This window comes from Panthera pardus, unplaced genomic scaffold (genome assembly GCF_024362965.1).
Source record: "Panthera pardus isolate Hobbes unplaced genomic scaffold, ASM2436296v1 HiC_scaffold_325, whole genome shotgun sequence".
Classification (NCBI taxonomy): Eukaryota; Metazoa; Chordata; class Mammalia; order Carnivora; family Felidae; genus Panthera; species Panthera pardus.
This window is the reverse complement of record NW_026526905.1, coordinates 184,388-202,557: the sequence shown is the minus strand read 5'-3', so window position 1 is coordinate 202,557 and position 18,170 is coordinate 184,388. Positions and strand designations below refer to the sequence as shown.

The following is an 18,170-nucleotide window of genomic DNA, read 5'->3' as shown; positions in this document are numbered from 1 at the left end:
CAGGACCAGATGGCTTCCCAGGGGAGTTCTACCAGATGTTTAAAGCAGAGATAATACCTATCCCTCTCAAGCTATTCCAAGAAATAGAAAGGGAAGGAAAACTTCCAGACTCATTCTATGAAGCCAGTATTACTTTGCTTCCTAAAGCAGACAGAGACCCAGTAAAAAAAGAGAACTACAAGCCAATATCCCTGATGAATATGGATGCAAAAATTCTCAATAAGATACTAGCAAATCGAATTCAACGGCATATAAAAAGAATTATTCACCATGATCAAGTGGGATTCATTCCTGGGATGCAGGGCTGATTCAACATTCGCAAATCAATCAACGTGATACATCACATTAACAAAAAAAAAAAAGAGAAGAACCATATGATCCTGTCAATCGATGCAGAAAAGGCCTTTGACAAAATCCAGCACCCTTTCTTAATAAAAACCCTTGAGAAAGTCGGGATAGAAGGAACATACTTAAAGATCATCAAAGCCATTTATGAAAAGCCCACAGCTAACATCATCCTCAACGGGGAAAAACTGAGAGCTTTTTCCCTGAGATCAGGAACACGACAGGGATGCCCACTCTCACCGCTGTTGTTTAACATAGTGCTGGAAGTTCTAGCTTCAGCAATCAGACAACAAAAGGAAATCAAAGGCATCAAAATTGGCAAAGATGAAGTCAAGCTTTCGCTTTTTGCAGATGACATGATATTATACATGGAAAATCCGATAGACTCCACCAAAAGTCTGCTAGAACTGATACATGAATTCAGCAAAGTTGCAAGATACAAAATCAATGTACAGAAATCAGTCGCATTCTTATACACTAACAATGAAGCAACAGAAAGACAAATAAAGAAACTGATCCCATTCACAATTGCACCAAGAAGCATAAAATACCTAGGAATAAATCTAACCAAAGATGTACAAGATCTGTATGCTGAAAACTATAGAAAGCTTATGAAGGTAATTGAAGAAGATTTAAAGAAATGGAAAGACATTCCCTGCTCATGGATTGGAAGAATAAATATCGTCAAAATGTCAATACTACCCAAAGCTATCTACACATTCAATGCAATCCCAATCAAAATTGCACCAGCATTCTTCTCCAAACTAGAACAAGCAATCCTAAAATTCATATGGAACCACAAAAGGCCCCGAATAGCCAAAGTAATTTTGAAGAAGAAGACCAAAGCAGGAGGCATCAGAATCCCAGACTTTAGCCTCTACTACAAAGCTGTAGTCACCAAGACAGCATGGTATTGGCACAAAAACAGACACACAGACCAATGGAATAGAATAGAAACCCCAGAACTAGACCCACAAACGTATGGCCAACTCATCTTTGACAAAGCAGGAAAGAACATCCAATGGAAAAAAGACAGTCTCTTTAACAAATGGTGCTGGGAGAACTGGACAGCAACAAGCAGAAGGTTGAAACTAGACCACTTTCTCACACCATTCACAAAAATAAACTCAAAATGGATAAAGGACCTGAATGTGAGACAGGAAATCATCAAAACCTTAGAGGAGAAAGCAGGAAAAGACCTCTCTGACCTCAGCCATAGCAATCTCTTACTCGACACATCCCCAAAGGCAAGGGAATTAAAAGCAAAAGTGAATTCCTGGGACCTTATGAAGATAAAAAGCTTCTGCACAGCAAAGGAAACAACCAACAAAACTAAAAGGCAACCAACGGAATGGGAAAAGATATTTGCAAATGACATATCGGACGAAGGGCTAGTATCCAAAATCTATAAAGAGCTCACCAAACTCCACACCCAAAAGACAAATAACCCAGTGAAGAAATGGGCAGAAAACATGAATAGACACTTCTCTAAAGAAGACATCCGGATGGCCAACAGGCACATGAAAAGATGTTCAACGTCGCTCCTTATCAGGGAAATACAAATCAAAACCACACTCCGATATCACCTCACGCCAGTCAGAGTGGCCAAAATGAACAAATCAGGAGAGTATAGATGCTGGAGAGGATGTGGAGAAACGGGAACCCTCTTGCACTGTTGGTGGGAATGCAAATTGGTGCAGCCGCTCTGGAAAGCAGTGTGGAGGTTCCTCAGAAAATTAAAAATAGACCTACCCTATGACCCAGCAATAGCACTGCTAGGAATTTATCCAAGGGATACAGGAGTACTGATGCATAGGGGCACTTGTACCCCAATGTTTATAGCAGCACTCTCAACAATAGCTAAATTATGGAAAGAGCCTAAATGTCCATCAACTGATGAATGGATAAAGAAATTGTGGTTTATATACACAATGGAATTCTATGTGGCAATGAGAAAAAAATGAAATATGGCCTTTTGTAGCAAGTGGATGGAAGTGGAGAGTGTGATGCTAAGTGAAATAAGCCATACAGAGAAAGACAGATACCATATGGTTTCACCCTTATGTGGATCCTGAGAAACGTAACAGAAACCCATGGGGGAGGGGAAGGAAAAAAAAAAAAAAAAGAGGTTAGAGTGGGAGAGAGCCAAAGCATAAGAGACTGTTAAAAACTGAGAACAAACTGAGGGTTGATGGGGGGTGGGAGGGTGGGTAGGGTGGGTGATGGGTATTGAGGAGGGCACCTTTTTGGATGAGCACTGGGTGTTGTATGGAAACCAATTTCACAGTAAATTTCATATATTAATAAAATAAATAAATAAATAAATAAATAAATAAATAAATAAATAAACATTAAAACAAAAAGAAGATAAAATTATGGAAAAAGAGGAAGCTGAGAAAAAGAGAGAGAAAAAAATCCAGGAGTATGAGGAGAGAGTTAGAGAACTAAGTGATGCAATCAAATGGAACAATATCTGCATCATAGGAATTCCAGAAAAGAAAGAGAGAGAGAAAGGGGCTGAAGGAGTACGTGAACAAATCATAGCTGAGAACTTCCCTGATCTGGGGAAGGAAACAGACATTGAATTCCAAGAGGCACAGAGAACTCCCTGCAGACGTCACCTGAATCTATCTTCTGCACGACATATCATAGTGAACCTGGCAAATTACAAGGATAATGAGAGAATTCTGAAAGCAGCTAGGGATAAATGGGCCCTAACATACAAAGGTAGACACATAAAGGTAGTAGCAGATCTATCTACTGAAACTTGGCAGGACAGAAAGGAATGGCAGGAAATCTTCAATGTGCTGAACAGAAAAAAAAATATGCAGCCAAGAATCCTTTATCCGGCAAGTCTGTCATTCAGAATAGAAGGAGAGATAAAGGTTTTCCCAAACAAACAAAAACTGAAGGAATTTATCACCACTAAACCAGCCCTACAAGAGATCCTAAGGGGGAATCTGTAAGTGAAATGTTGCAAGGACCACCAAGTACCAGAGACATCACTACAAGCACGAAACCTACAGGTATCACAATGACTCTAAACCCATATCTGTCAATAATAACACTGAATGTAAATGGATTAAATGCTGCAAACAAAAGACATAGGGTATCAGAATGGATAAAAAAAAAAAAAAGACCCATCTATTTGCTGTCTACAAGAGGCTCATTTTAGACCCGAGGACACCTTCAGATTGAAAGTGAGGGGATGGAGAACTATATATCATGCTACTGGAAGTCAAAAGAAAGCTGGAGTAGCTGTACTTATATCAGACAAACTAGACTTTAAAGGCTGTAACAAGAGATAAATAAGGGCATTATATAATAATTACAGGGTCTATCCATCAGGAAGAGCTAACAATTAAAAATGTCTATGCGCCAAATACGGGAGCCCTCAAATATATAAAACAATTCATCACAAATGTAAGCAACCTTATTGATAAGAATGTAGTAATCTCAGGGGACTTTAATACCCCACTAACAACAATGGATAGATCATCTAGATGCAGGATCAACAAAGAAACAAGGGCCCTGAATGATACATTGGATCAGATGGACTTGGCAGATATGTTTAGAACTCTGCATCCCAAAGCAAGAGAACATACTTTCTTCTCCAGCGCACATGGGACATTCTCCAAGATAGATCACATACTGGGTCACAAAAAGGCCCTTCATAAGTATACAAGAATTGAGATCATACCATGCACACTTTCAGACCACAATGCTATAAAACTTGAAATCAACCACAGGAAAAAGTCTGGGAAACCTCCAAAAGCATGGAGATTAAAGAACACCCTACTAAAGAAGCAGTGGGTCAACCAGGCAATTAGAGAAGAAATTAAAAATATATGGAAACAAACGAAAATGAAAAGGCAACAATCCAAACCCTTTGGGATGCAGCGAAGGCAGTCCCGAGAGGAAAATACATTGCAATCCAGGCCTATCTCAAGAAACAAGAAAAATCCCAAATACAAAATCTAACAGCACACCTAAAGGAAATAGAAGCAGAACAGCAAAGACACCCCAAACCCAGCAGAAGAAGAGAAATAATAAAGATCAGAGCAGAAATAAACAATAGAGAATCTAAAAAAAACTGTAGAGCAGATCAATGAAACCAAGAGTTGGTTTTTTGAAAAAATAAACAAAATTGATAAACCTCTAGCCAGGCTACTCAAAAAGAAAAGGGAGATGACCCAAATAGATAAAATCATGAATGAAAGTGGAATTATTACCATCAATCCCTCAGAAATACAAGCAATTATCAGGGAATACGATGAAAAATTATATGCCAGCAAACTGGACAACCTGGAAGAAATGGACAAATTCCTAAGCACTCACACACTTCCAAAACTCAAACAGGAACAAATAGAAAATTTAAACAGACCCATAACCAGCGAAGAAATTGAATCGGTTATCAAAAATCTCCCTACAAATAAGAGTCCAGGATCACATGGCTTCCCAGGGGAATTCTACCAGACATTTAAAGCAGAGATAATACCTATCCTTCTCAAGCTGTTCCAGAAAATAGAAACGGAAGAAAAACTTCCAGACTCATTCTATGAAGCCAGCATTACTTTGATTCCTAAAGCAGACGGAGACCCAGCAAAAAAAGAGAACTACAGGCCAATATCCCTGATGAATATGGGTGCAAAAATTCTCAATAAGGTACTAGCAAGTCGAATTCAACAACATATAAAAAGAATTATTCACCATGATCAAGTGGGATTCATTCCTGGGCTGCAGGCTGGTTCCACATTCTCAAATCAATCAATGTGATACATCACATTAATAAAAGAAAAGAAAAGAACCATGTGATCCTATTGATCGATGCAGAAAAAGCAAGTGCAAAATTCATCATCCTTTCTTCATAAAAACCCTCGAGAAAGTCGGGATAGAAGGAACATACTTAAACATCATAAAAGCCATTTATGAAAAGCCCACAGCTAATACATCCTCAATGGGGAATAACTGAGAGCTTTCCCCCTGAGATCAGGAACACGACAGGGATGTCCAATCTCACCGCTGTTGTGTAACATAGTGTTGGAAGTTCTAGCATCAGTAATCAGACATCAAAAGGAAATCAAAGACATCAAAATTGGCAAAAATGAAGTGAAGCTTTCACTTTTTGCAGATGACATGATATTGTACATGGAAAACCCGATAGACTCCACCAAAAGTCTGCTAGAACTGATACAGGAATTCAGCAAAGTCGCAGGATGCAAAATCAATGACACAAATCACTTGCATTCTTATACACTAACAATGAAGGAACAGAAAGACAAATAAAGAAACTGATCCCATTCACAAATGCACCAAGAAGCATAAAATACCTAGGAATAAATCTAACCAAAATGTGCAAGATCTGTATCCTGAAAACTATACATAGCTTATGAAGGAAATTGAGGAAGATACAAACAAACGGAAAAACATTCCCTGCTCATGGATTGGAAGAATAAGTATTGTTAAAATGTCAATACTACCCAAAGCTATCTACACATTCAATGCAATCCCAATCAAAATTACACCAGCATTATTCTCGAAGCTAGAACAAGCAATCCTAAAATTCATATGGAACCACAAAAGGCCCCGAATAGCCAAAGTAATTTTGAAGAAGACCAAAGCGGGAGGCATCACAATCCCAGACTTTAGCCTCTATTACAAAGCTGTAATCATCAAGACAGCATGGTATTGGCACAAAAGCAGATACATAGACCAACGGAATAGAATAGAGACTCCAGAATTAGACCCACAAAAGTATGGCCAAGTAATCTTTGACGAAGCAGGAATGAACATCCAATGGAAAAAAGACAGTCTCTTTAACAAATGGTGCTGGGAGAACTGGACAGCAACATGCAGAAGAATGAAACTAGACCACTTTCTCACACCATTCACACAAATAAACTCAAAGTGGATGAAGGACCTGAGTGTGAGACAGGAAGGCATCAAAACCCTAGAGGAGAAAGCAGGACAAAACCTCTCTGACCTCAGCCGCAGCAATTTCTTACTTGACACGTCTCCAAAGGCAAGGGAATTAATTAAAAGCAAAAATGAACTATTGGGACCTCATCAAGATAAAAAGCTTCTGCACTGCAAAGCAAACAATCAACAAAATGAAAAGGCAACCAACGGAATGGGAAAAGATATTTGCAAATGACATATCGGACAAAGGGCTAGTATCCAAAATCTATAAAGAACTCACCAAACTCCACACCTGAAAAACAAATAATCCAGTGAAGAAATGGGCAGAAGACATGAATAGACACTTCTCTAAAAGAAGACATCCAGATGGCCAACAGGCACATGAAGAGATGCTCAATGTCACTCCTCATCAGGGAAATACAAATCAAAACATGATTTATCTAGTTTTGATACATATTTTTTAAAATACAATGAGATATCACCGCATGCCAGTCAGAGTAGCTAAAATGAACAAATCAGGGGACTATAGATGCTGGAGAGGATTTGGAGAAATGGGAGCCCTCTTACATTTTTGGTGGGAATGCAAACTGGTGCAGCCACTCTGGACAATAGTGTGGAGGTTCCTCAAAAAATTAAAATAGATCTACCCTATGGCCCAGTAATAGCACTGCTAGGAATTTATCCATGGGATACAGGAGTGCTGACGCATAGTGGCTCTTGTACCCCAGTATTTATAGCAGCACTTTCAACAATAGCCAAATTATGGAAAGAGCCTAAATGTCCATCGATTGATGAATGGATAAAGAAGTTGTGGTTTTATATACACAATGGAATACTACTTGGCAATGAGAAAGAATGAAATATGGCCTTTTGTAGCAACGTGGATAGAACTGGAGAGTGTTATGCTAAGTGAAATAAGTCATACAGAGAAAGACAGATACCATATGTTTTCACTCTTATGTGGATCCTGAGAAACTTAACAGAAGACCATGGGGGAGGGGAAGGGTAAAAAAAAGGTAGAGAGGGAGGGAGGCAAACCATAAGAGACTCTTAAAAACTGAGAACAAACTGAGGGTTGATGGGGGGTGGGAGGGAGGGGAAAGTGGGTGATGGGCATTGAGGAGGGCACCTGTTGGGATGAACACTGGTGTTGTATGGAAACCAATTTGACAGTAAATTTCATATTTAAAGAAATAAAATAAATAAAACATAATAAAATTATCTCAGCCTCAGGGGTGTCAAGGGAGATAGCCATATATTTAATGAGGGTCTCCTTCAAACTCTGTAGGAAGGCTATTGGGCTCTCATTCTGTGTTTGTAAAATAGTGGCTAATTTAGTATAATTTAGGGGCTGAGTCTTAGATATTTTAATGTTTTTTAAAATACAAGCTTGGAAGTGGCAGCAATACCATTCCCCAATCAGGATTTTGAGGTGGAACTGTCTGAGTTCTAGTTAGGGAGTTGCAAGTTCCCTATAGGACCTCCAGTCCCATGGTAATTAATGAGTTGCCCATCCCCATATCTCTTAGCTGCTGCCTGAACCCCACAATTTTCTGTCTCATTAAGAGTCTGATTTAACAAAAGCATTATATCTTTCCAGGTCAACTCAAAAACATATGTAATATGCTGAAAAACCTCTATATACTTATCCGATGAGAAAATTTATCTACTTCTCCTTTATCTGTCTTAAACCTTGTAATGTAAAAGGTTTCTCCTTCTGGCATTCTAGCTTCTCATAAGGGAAACATGTCTGTTATATTACAGGGCGGGCCCAGATGAGGTGGGCAGTAGGGAGCAGAACTGCACTTTTTATATAGATTGAGGACCCAAGGAGGTGGAGGTGGAAGACTTCCTTTCCTCCTTCTCTAGGTCTGCTTTGGATACAGGTAAGGGGCCCTTAATTGTTTCCCCTCCAGAAAGGGTTGCCATTAAATCAGGATCCACCTTAGAGTACTTACATGTATCTCAATTTTTTAAAAATCTTAAACCAGTGTATATTTAAAGTCCATTTAATATAAAATTTCCTTTTAAAGATTTCCCTCATGAACCTTCTAAACTTTCCTTTGTATTCAGATTTTGTCCCAAGCCATTTGTCTCCAAATAGCCAGTCTCATTGAGGACAAAATTACTTTCTTTTACCTTTCACAAAAATGTATTTCCATTCCTTATATTTTTCTTACATATCCATCTTTTTTTACATACAGAGTTGTTTTTTTATTTCCATCAGTCTTAATTACATTTAGCAGAATTGTAACTCCTAGAAACCTTAGTCTCCAGGGAAAACTCAGTAGTAGTCAATTGTGAACTGTCTGTTACATCAGGATTCCTTAGATGTCAAACTTATGAATCAATTAAGCACAAAACATGTTTTTTTAACAGACCCAAATATCCTTAGTTTTTCTGCAACAAGTCAAAAGCACACTGGGGCGCCTGGGTGGCTCAGTCGGTTAAGCGTCTGACTTCGGCTCAGGTCACGATCTCGCGGTATGTGAGTTCGAGCCCCGCGTCGGGCTCTGTGCTGACCGCTCAGAGCCTGGAGCCTGTTTCAGATTCTGTGTCTCCCTCTCTCTCTGCCCCTCCCCCGTTCATGCTCTGTCTCTCTCTGTCTCAAAAATAAATAAACGTTAAAAAAAAATTAAAAAAAAAAAAGCACAAACCCACATCTAGTAATTAGTGCTTTTGACTTTTATCTCATTAGACATACAATGAATTTAATTTTAATTAATCATGCAAGTAAAACTTTAACGTTTTAGGTCACCAAAGACTTTGGAAGCTATTTTAACAATTACCCATGAAAACTATGAGACAGACAACATTAACCATTATTTAAGTTATTCTTTTGCTAACAAATTGGAACAGAGATAACATGAGCTTATCTGACCTTCAGCAAATCTAGATAGAATAAAAGTTTTGTTTTGTTTTCCACTAGTGGAATTAGGCAGTCCATGTCAGTCTGGAGCAGACAGGGAATTTCCCTGAAACAAAGTGAGTTTGGGCAGCTGCTGGGGAATATTTCTTAAGGTCCCCGTTCTGAGGTAGACTGACCAGAGACCATTGGCTCTAACAGTTGGTTTTGAGGAATTCTCCCCATCCTGGTATCCTAGATGGGTACCTCCCAATGAACACTGTCGCAGGACAAGCATGAGGGAAGAGGTCATTTTGTCCACCTGGTCTCTCCCCTCATGGGGATTTAGACACCTCTTAGCATTGGCAGGTCAGTATAAACCCCAGACTTATATCAGGCCTCTGCGGACCTGATTCTGCCTTGAGCCATATGAGGTCTTCACGGAATCTCAGGGTAGGACCCACTCAGGCTCCATAGCCGAAAACGTGGAGCATAGGCACTCACACACACATTTAGACAGATGACAGATTTCCACCCAGGATTTCCCTGTCCTATGTGGAGACTATATCACCAGGGAGGTGATCAAGCTCACCTTCTGCCTCTAGGGCAGGCCTGAATTCCGTCCTAGGTCCCCGGGGACATTTACCCAATCTGATGTCCCATCGGCAGAATTTTCCTATTCCCCCTGGAGTCCGTTCAGCGAAGTGGTGGCCAAATATTGTCAGGCCCTGCGAGGGGGAGCGGGGGGGGGGGGGATCCAGTGAAATCACCGGTGGCATGTCTTCCTTTCTGTCACAGGGGCCCAAGAAGAGTGGCCTTCTTGCTGGCCTCCGACAATGGTGACTCAAAGGGCAAGCGCGGCTGTGGGCTTCCTGACCAATGCACCAAAAATGTTACAGCAAATACTTGGTGGCCAGGAAGAGACAAGCGACACACACTCAAGGGATTGGAAAAGACTATTTATTCTGCACCAGTGCCAGCCCAGTGGAATCAGGTCAGAAGACTTAGCCCTGAACCCTGGGTCTGGCCTTCTTTTATGTGTGGGATTGTAGGGGTATAAGGGGAAAAAAGGGGGGTGCACATATTGATTGTGCTACACGGGAACTTGACAGATGCAGGAGGTAAGCAAGATGACAGAAGACAAAAGCATGCAAGGGAAAATCTGGTCTCGGACATCTAGCTGGCCCCCTTTTTTTACCTGCCCTTCCCAGATTTCCTTCTCACCATGAGCTACATCAACATAACGTTGCTATCAAAATCATCTCTTGCCTAGGAAGACAAAAGTTGAAAATAACATTACTGTCCCTTCCAGGAACTAACTGAAAGATCCATCAACTCTTCAGTAAAAAGTGCCAAATGACATTTTTCAACCATAAGGAATTTGAAACTTTCGACTTAATATTCTTGCCTTGCTGTGTCCACCAAACCTACACCATTTTAGCCCTATTTTTACTCAGTCTTCATCACAACCTCCCCCAACGTTGAAAGAATTGTTCTACTCCGACTTCACAATTTGAATACGTATCTCTCCTGTCCGGCCACCTCAAAGACTCTGCTAAGACCCTGTCCAGGTAGTGTTTTCCCTGACAGAGTTATCCAGTAAAGTCAGCTTTATTATCAAGTTGTTTGATTTTTGGAAAGCACAGTACATGACAAGCATAGTCACCATTACTGAACGTAATGAACCAGTGGACTGAGCTTAAACCCCAGGACCAATATCGATAGAAACTTCTGAAATGTGCACTGATTGAAGGACCACAGGTACTTAGAGAAATCAGTTACCAAACCACAGGTTTAAATGTGCAGTAACACAAGCAAAAAAGGTAAAGAAAACAGTTGTTAATGTATTTATTATACAGAGGAGAGCAAATTCACTCAAGTATGACAGCAAACCCAGAAGCATGGAAGGGAATGATTGATCAAAGCATGTATAAAAATAGTATTAAAGTACTTAGTATCTATTTTTGTTACAGATATCTTTCTGAGAAACATTCAGCACTAACGGTGACTTGTAACTGTCTGTCCCCAAAGTATGTGGTTGCAAAAGAGAGCTCGGGCAGGAGGAAAAAGGCCACTCTTCAAGCACCATGTCGGGTACTCTGCGGACACTGCCTTCCCACGCCTTGGCTGCAGGCGTGGGAAGAAGTCCACGAACATTGCATACACCCACGCCAGTACGCATACACCCAGTCAGTACGCACATATCCACGTCAGTACGCACACACGTTGTACCAGGCCTTTCCTGCGCATGCCCATTGTTAAGAAAGACCGTTGCTGAGCACGCGCCCTGCTGCCCACGCGTCCTGTGAGCAGAGCTGAGGAAGAAGTGGCGTGGAGTGGTGTGGGCGGTGTCGTGGTCTTTCTGGCTGCCTGCCCTCAACCGGTAGGTCCACAAATCAGTCCTTCCAGGACTTTAAGTGTGAGTGACGGTGAGGAGAGTGCCAGTGGGCCTCGGGCGGGTCGGGACGGTAGATCTGTGGCCTCGGAGGAGGAAGTTGCCAGGAGTTAGCGTTCTTCTCCTCACAGGCGTCGCGGCCGCCATGGCCCTCGTCCTCGTGGTGGTGGGACGGGGACAAGTGAGGACAGCTGGCGGCCGAGGACGGGGGAGGTGAAGACAGGGTGGGTCTTGGGGGCGTTCTTTGAGGTATCTGAGTCCTGCAAGCACCTGGAAGTGCCGGCGGAGCACTGAAGCCAGAGTCCTCAGTGGGACCCTGGGTGGGAGGCGGGCCAGGCGGTACAGAACAGGTCTGGAACGGGTGCCTGTGGGCGGGGGTGGGGAGCGGTCAGTAGGTTAAGTGGCTGACGCTGGATCTCAGGTCAGGTCTAGATCTCAGGGTGGTGAGTTCGAGCCCCACCTGGGCTCCAGGATGGCCGTGAAGTCTACTTAAAACAAAAAACAAAAAACGGTGCGTGGGGCTGGAAACGGGGAACGGTGTGGGGTTGGAGCTGCGTCCCGGAGATTTGTATCGCACTGTGCAGGGTGTCAAGGGAGGAGCCGGCTCACTGGTCAGTATCGAAACTAGACACCTTGAGCCCTTGTGGTGGGAAGACAGCCATAGGCAGTACGCAAACGATTAAGACTTCTCTGTGTTCCAGGGAAACCTTATTTAAGAGGGTAAAATGGGCCCAGTAACTGGGAATGTGAAAACAATAGCGACTCAGGTTTAAATATCCAGCATTGTTTTCTCACATGCCTTTATGATGGGGAATCTAGCTGTGAAACTAAGCCTCGCGTTTTCTCCTGTCCTTAAGGTGATTTGACTGCCAGTTTGGCCGATGTGAATGATCTTGCAGCCCGTTTATTTGGTGTGACCACAGCATGTACACTATCCTTACGCAAGGTTGATTTTGAAAGTATTTTCAAAGTAAAAAAAAATTAAAATGTTACGCCTTGGAGGTGGTGTACCTAGCCTTTAGAATACATTTTCCAAATACTGATATTCTACTTTCAGGGTGAAAAATGAGTGGGCGTGTGAGAACAAGATCTAAATCTAAACAAAGAAAGGATGATGGCAAGGCTAACCAGCCAGCTGCACCTGTGGCTGTGAGTACTTCAGCAATTGATGTTCTACACCATCAGTTTATTTCTCTGAAAATTTTGTTGACCTACAAACGTACAGATACAGTGATAAAAGTTTCTTTGCTGGGAAGGGGCAGGAAACATTGAACCAGAAGGATTCCATACTTGTGTTCCCTGGGTAAATATACCCTATGACTCCTTTCTCATGCTTACTAACAACAAGTTGTACGTATCCATCCCAGCATAGTTTAAAATAGCCTCCAGAGTGCTTGTGGGTACCTCTTCCGGGTAGCTACTCTGTGGGAAGAGTAACTCTTTTTTAATTTAAATTTTACTTAGCGTACAGTGCAATATTGGCTTCAGGAGTAGACTTCGGTGATTCATCACTTACGTACAACACCCAGCGCTCATCACAAGTGCCCTCCTTATCACCTGTCACCCATCTGTGCCATCCTCCACCCACCTACCTCCATCAAGCCTCACTTTGTTCTCTATCCTTAAGAGTCTCTTGTGATTTGTTTCCCCCTCTCCTTTATTTTTACTTCCCTTCCCATATGTTCCTCTGTTTTATTATTAAATTCCACATATGAGTGAAATCATAGGGTACTTGTTTTTCTCTGATTGACTTCTTTCACTTAGCATAATACATTCTAGCCCCATCCACATTGTTGCAAATGGCAAGATTTTAATACCTTTTGATGACTAATATTCCATTATATGTATGTGTATATAAATGGCCATATAACTTTTAGGAATACAATATAGAATTATATTTTATAAGTGTTTTTATACTTATTTATTATTTGATATAAAATGCGTAACATAGGTTTATATTATTGGCATGCATTAATGCAACTTTTTGTTCACACACACACGCACACCCTAGGCCCAGCAGCCCAGTGATGAGCAGCCTCAACAAAAGGAGGCACCCACTGAGTGTCAGGATATTATGCCGGAGCGAGAGAAAGCAGTTGAAGAAGCACCTCTGGATGAAGGTGAAGGGAAAGGGAAAAAGAATGCTTATGGGGGCACAGGGTATATTTTTGCATCACGCATTATGACGTAACAGGACAAAACAAAACCTTAGAAGAGAATCTCAGCCATTTCCCGAAAATTGTTTCAAAATGTGAATAGAGTATAGTTTACAGCTGTATTCACTCTAACGAATTTCCCCTTTTTCTTCAAGATTTAATCTGCTTGAACATGCAGTCTGTTCTAAATCAGAGGAAACTGTTTACTACAAAAGTATACATTTTTTCACTAGTTGAATTTGTTCTTCTTAGAACATTTTTGCGTGGCCTTTTCCTTCCCTGCATCAAAAGTGTAAGCTGGTTTTAACAGTGTGTGCAGAGTGCCAAGTCAGCATATCTTATAACATCAGGAATAAAGAAGATTTGCATAGGGATGGTAGCCTCATTTTATAAATAAGAAAACTAAGGTTCAGGGATTGTGGCTTGCCAAAGACTGCTTGACACATGGAGACATAACTCATATTTCATTACACGGTTTTTGTACTTCCTACCATCTGTGTTGTTATACCAAAATGTGAATGCTTTTGTATAAAATGCTTAATACTCAAATGTGTCTGTACTGTAAAATAGCGTAGTACAGGCACAGGAATAAATGAAGTTCAGTGGAGCAAGAGATAGACTCCAGAAAAAGGCTCGAGGAATGAGAGCCACCATTTCCTTTGCTTAATCATTTGATATGGTACATTTGGGAAACGCTGTATAATTTGGGAGACTGGCATATAGGTAAACTATATTAGTGTGATTTTTAAGTGGCTTTAGGAGGTGTTTAACAACTTATGATTAGGAAAATCAAAAGTATCTTAAAATGATCATGAAACGGAAATTACCAGCTTCCAAAGAAAGTATTTTCATCAGATACTTGTATGGAATTATTGACATCATTCAGGCCGTGGATTATTTTAGGAATTCGCTGGTAAGAGGTTTCTACGATAGGACTGATGACAAAGTCCATTAATTTCTTTCCACCCTGCTCCCTTTATTCTCACTGTAAGACAGAAGTTTGACTATAAGTCACTAATATTTTGCTGTTATTTTTGATACTTGGTTCTCTGCATGATTCATTTATCATAAGTTATAGAGAGAGACTTTGCCCCTAAATCTAACTAGTTAAATTTCACAAAATAGCTTTCAGGTTGCTCCAATAGGAGATGTATGTCACTAGTGTAGGATTTGTCATAGGCCCACAAATGCACTCAGCTAATTGTTCAGGAAATTAAATTTTCATTTTCATTAAAATCCTATCCATGGTGCAGGGTGCCTGGGTGGTTCACTCAGTCAGGTGTCACACTCTAGATTTTGCCTCAGGTCATGATATCAGGGTTCGTGAGCTTGAGCCCCACATCCAGCTGTGCACTTAGGAGTGCAGAGCCTGTTTGTGATACTCTTCATTCTCCCTCTGTGTGCCCCTCCCCTGATCATTCTCTCTCTAAATAAATAAATAAACTTAAAAAAAATCCTGTGCATGGTGTACATTTAAGATTTCTTAGCTGATGCTCTCTATTCTTAGTACACTGTGGTAATATAATGCAAATGTAGATTTAGTGTGGTTTCTCTTTAGATTGTTATTTGAAATAAGGTTTCATATTACAGGAAAACAAAGATGGGAAGTCCATCTTTCCATCGCTTTTTTTGTTACCCTAAGTCTACAGGCTTGTATTTCATATAATGGCAAGAATACATATTATCACTTCTTTCTTTATATTTTATGTTTACTCCTTAAGTTGATTATCATCTTTTTTTTTTTTTTTTTTTTTTTTTTCGGTAAGGCCCTGACCTGGAATCTGGTATCCAGGAACTGCCTGTGCCAAAGACTGGGGGCAAAAGTGAAGATGACAGTGATGTGAAGGGGGCGGATGTCCCAACACTGGAGCCCGTGAAGATGCCTGAAGCAGATATGTTATCCATTGAGAATGCAAAGTATGCAGATATTTTCCTGAATATTATATCTTTACTTATGTAGATATGACTTTATTGATACTTTAATGACAGAGTTTACACATAAAGGTAGCTTTCATAAGTAGTTCAGACCCTAATTTCCTGACTGCCTGACTTATACCCTATCAGATATAGACTTAAATTGGGTCAGAGCCTTCTTAAATAATAAAAAATGAAACCATTTCCTTTTTTATAAAGTGTAAATACTGGGGCGCCTGGGTGGCTCAGTCAGTTAAGCATCTGACTCTTGATTTGGCTCAGGTCATGGACTCACAGTTTGTGAGATTGAGCCCCACATTGGGCTCTGTGCGGACAGCATGGAGCCTGCTTGGGACTCTCTCTCTTCCTCTCTCTCTGTCCCTCTCCCATTTGTGCTCTCTCTCTCTCACTCTCTCAAAATAAGGAAATAGACTTTAAAAAATAAATAAAATACACTGTAAATACTTTAACTGATGGCTACTTAAATTCAGAATCTTCTATAATTTCCTCTTTTAAAAACCACAAAATGGATTTGGAGTAAATACCAGTTTGTATGAAATATGCTGAGGCACTGAAGTAGGTTCTAATACCAGCTCTAACATAAGTTGTGTGATTCTGGGAGGATCCCTTCACTTCTGAATGCATCTTGGCTCATATATTTAGTGATTTCAAACCAGATATATTGCAGTCAGTTTTTATTGCTGATTTTTGTATTCTGTGGTTCTATTGGATAATATACATGGAATACAAAAATCTTCCATTTTGTATGATTTATTTGTCATCACATAACATCTTTGGTCAAATTTTAACATCTGAGTTGAGATTTCATTGCTACTGAGAACAAGAAAACACACTGCTTGATGTTGGTTTTTCTCTATGGAGACCTGGATACCTGTTCTTAAATTTTGTCAGACTCTAAATTATTGTGGCTCTTACAGAACACGTGCATTTTGAAACCTTTCCCCAATGAAGGCTCAAATGACTGAGTGATAAAATGGCAAGAGATAGTCTGGTTTCTAGTTTCTGCACTCTCCCTACATCAAGTAGGGTGCAAGCATGGGTGTTATATGTAAGCGATGAATCCCTAAATTCTACTCCTGAAACCAGTGCGACACTAGATGTTAACTAACTTGAATCTAAACACAAAGATACAAAAATGAAACTACCTTTTAATAGGTTTATTTCATTTTATCTGTTCTGAACCTGAAGTGTTTTTTTTCTTTTCTTGTACCTATAGGAAGTGTGGTGTGTTCCAAAAATGTTGGTAAAGCATACGCTTGGAATTCTATCTTATAAAATAAAAACTATAGTGTCCTCTGTATATCATTAATTTAATGTAAATAAATTCTGCTGAGTAATGTTTCCAACTCTGTGTCTGTCTTACAGGTGAAGGACAACCGAAAGTGTAAGCAAGAAGAAGCTGAAACCATGCAAACTGCTCTCATGTAGGAAGGACACTTCACTGTTAAAAATCCCTCAATAAAATCTTACAACTTTCTCCAAAGACTCTTTTCAAACCTTTGTTAAACTTACTCTAAGTATTAGATGCTATTGAAAATTGTGTCATTTTTTGAAATTTTGTATTCTGATTGAGCTGGTAAGTGCAGATATATCTGTACATCAGTACTCTCTCCAGAAGCCTTGCTGCATAGGATTTAATGCCAGAGGTGTATGTCAACATCCATTATGAGCTTCAACATACACAATTCTATCATCTTTGAATACTAACAGTTTGTTCCTGCTGTTTTAAACATTATCCCCCCTCTTTGTTTTCTCATTTCACAATATTGGACAGACCCACCCAGTACAGTGTTGGGAAGTATTGGTAAATAATGGACATCCTTGTCTTATTTCTGATCGGAATTAGAAAATTTTTAGCATTTGACTGTATTTACTGTGACATAAAAGAAGTTCCATTCTTAGGTTAGTTTCCTAACAACATTTCTGTTGAATATATGTTGACTTTCATCAAGCACTTGTAGGACGTTTATTGAGATGGTTGTAGCGGTTTTCTTCCATTAATCTGTTAACGTAATGAATTTCGTACATATTTTCGTATGTTTAATTTTTTTTAATGTTTATTTAGTTTTGAGAGAGAGACAGACAGACAGAGCGTCGGCCGAGAAGTTGCAGGGACACAGTGAGACACAGAATCTGGAGCAGGCTCCAGGCTCTGAGCTGTCAGCACAGAGTCTGACGTGGGGTTCAAACCCACAAACCGTGAGATCATGACCTGAGTTGAAGTCTGGCGCTTAGCCGACTGAACCACTTAGGCGCCCTAATATTTTCCTATGTTTAAGTCAACCATACGCTGCTGGGAGGGAATGTTCATGATCTATGATCTTTCTGAATAACCTACATCATATTAATTAGGTTAGAATTTGTATTAATATCTCCATGAGTGACATTAGCATCTACTTTTATTTCGTATACACTCTTGGATTTTAGTATCATGGATATACTGGCTTCATAAAATTTATTGGTATGTAAGACCTCTTTTTCTATCCTCTGGATCTGAAGACCCTGAAAGGCTATGAGTAATGTTGGACTAGAGTTTCCCATGTTCAGCTGTCTCTGGATTGCATCTTTCTTGGAA

The 18,170-nt window shown here is 40.2% G+C and overlaps 1 protein-coding gene across 2 annotated transcripts; it reads left to right on the top strand.

Annotated features, from left to right (window-relative positions):
• The first annotated feature begins 11,385 nt into the window (after window positions 1-11,385).
• Window positions 11,386-17,089, top strand: LOC128774493 (P antigen family member 3-like). 2 transcript variants are annotated; one of them, XM_053893575.1, is made up of 5 exons: window positions 11,386-11,492; window positions 12,562-12,653; window positions 13,516-13,624; window positions 15,427-15,577; window positions 16,961-17,089. In XM_053893575.1, the coding sequence occupies exons 2-5, from the start codon at window positions 12,570-12,572 to the stop codon at window positions 16,962-16,964; spliced, it is 348 nt and encodes a 115-aa protein (XP_053749550.1). In that variant the 5' UTR covers window positions 11,386-11,492; window positions 12,562-12,569; the 3' UTR covers window positions 16,965-17,089. The 2 variants fall into 2 exon arrangements, with proteins under 2 accessions (XP_053749550.1, XP_053749551.1); XM_053893576.1 differs by lacking the exon at window positions 11,386-11,492 and adding an exon at window positions 12,429-12,450.
• Window positions 17,090-18,170: the final 1,081 nt, after the last annotated feature.

Coding starts and splice junctions, on each gene's coding strand:
- LOC128774493 (XM_053893575.1), top strand. CDS start 12,570: ATGAGTGGGCGTGTGAGAACAAGATCTAAATCTAAACAAAGAAAGGAT. Junction 12,654..13,515: donor AGCCAGCTGCACCTGTGGCT/GTGAGTACTTCA, acceptor CGCACACCCTAG/GCCCAGCAGCCCAGTGATGA. Junction 13,625..15,426: donor AGAAGCACCTCTGGATGAAG/GTGAAGGGAAAG, acceptor TTTTTCGGTAAG/GCCCTGACCTGGAATCTGGT.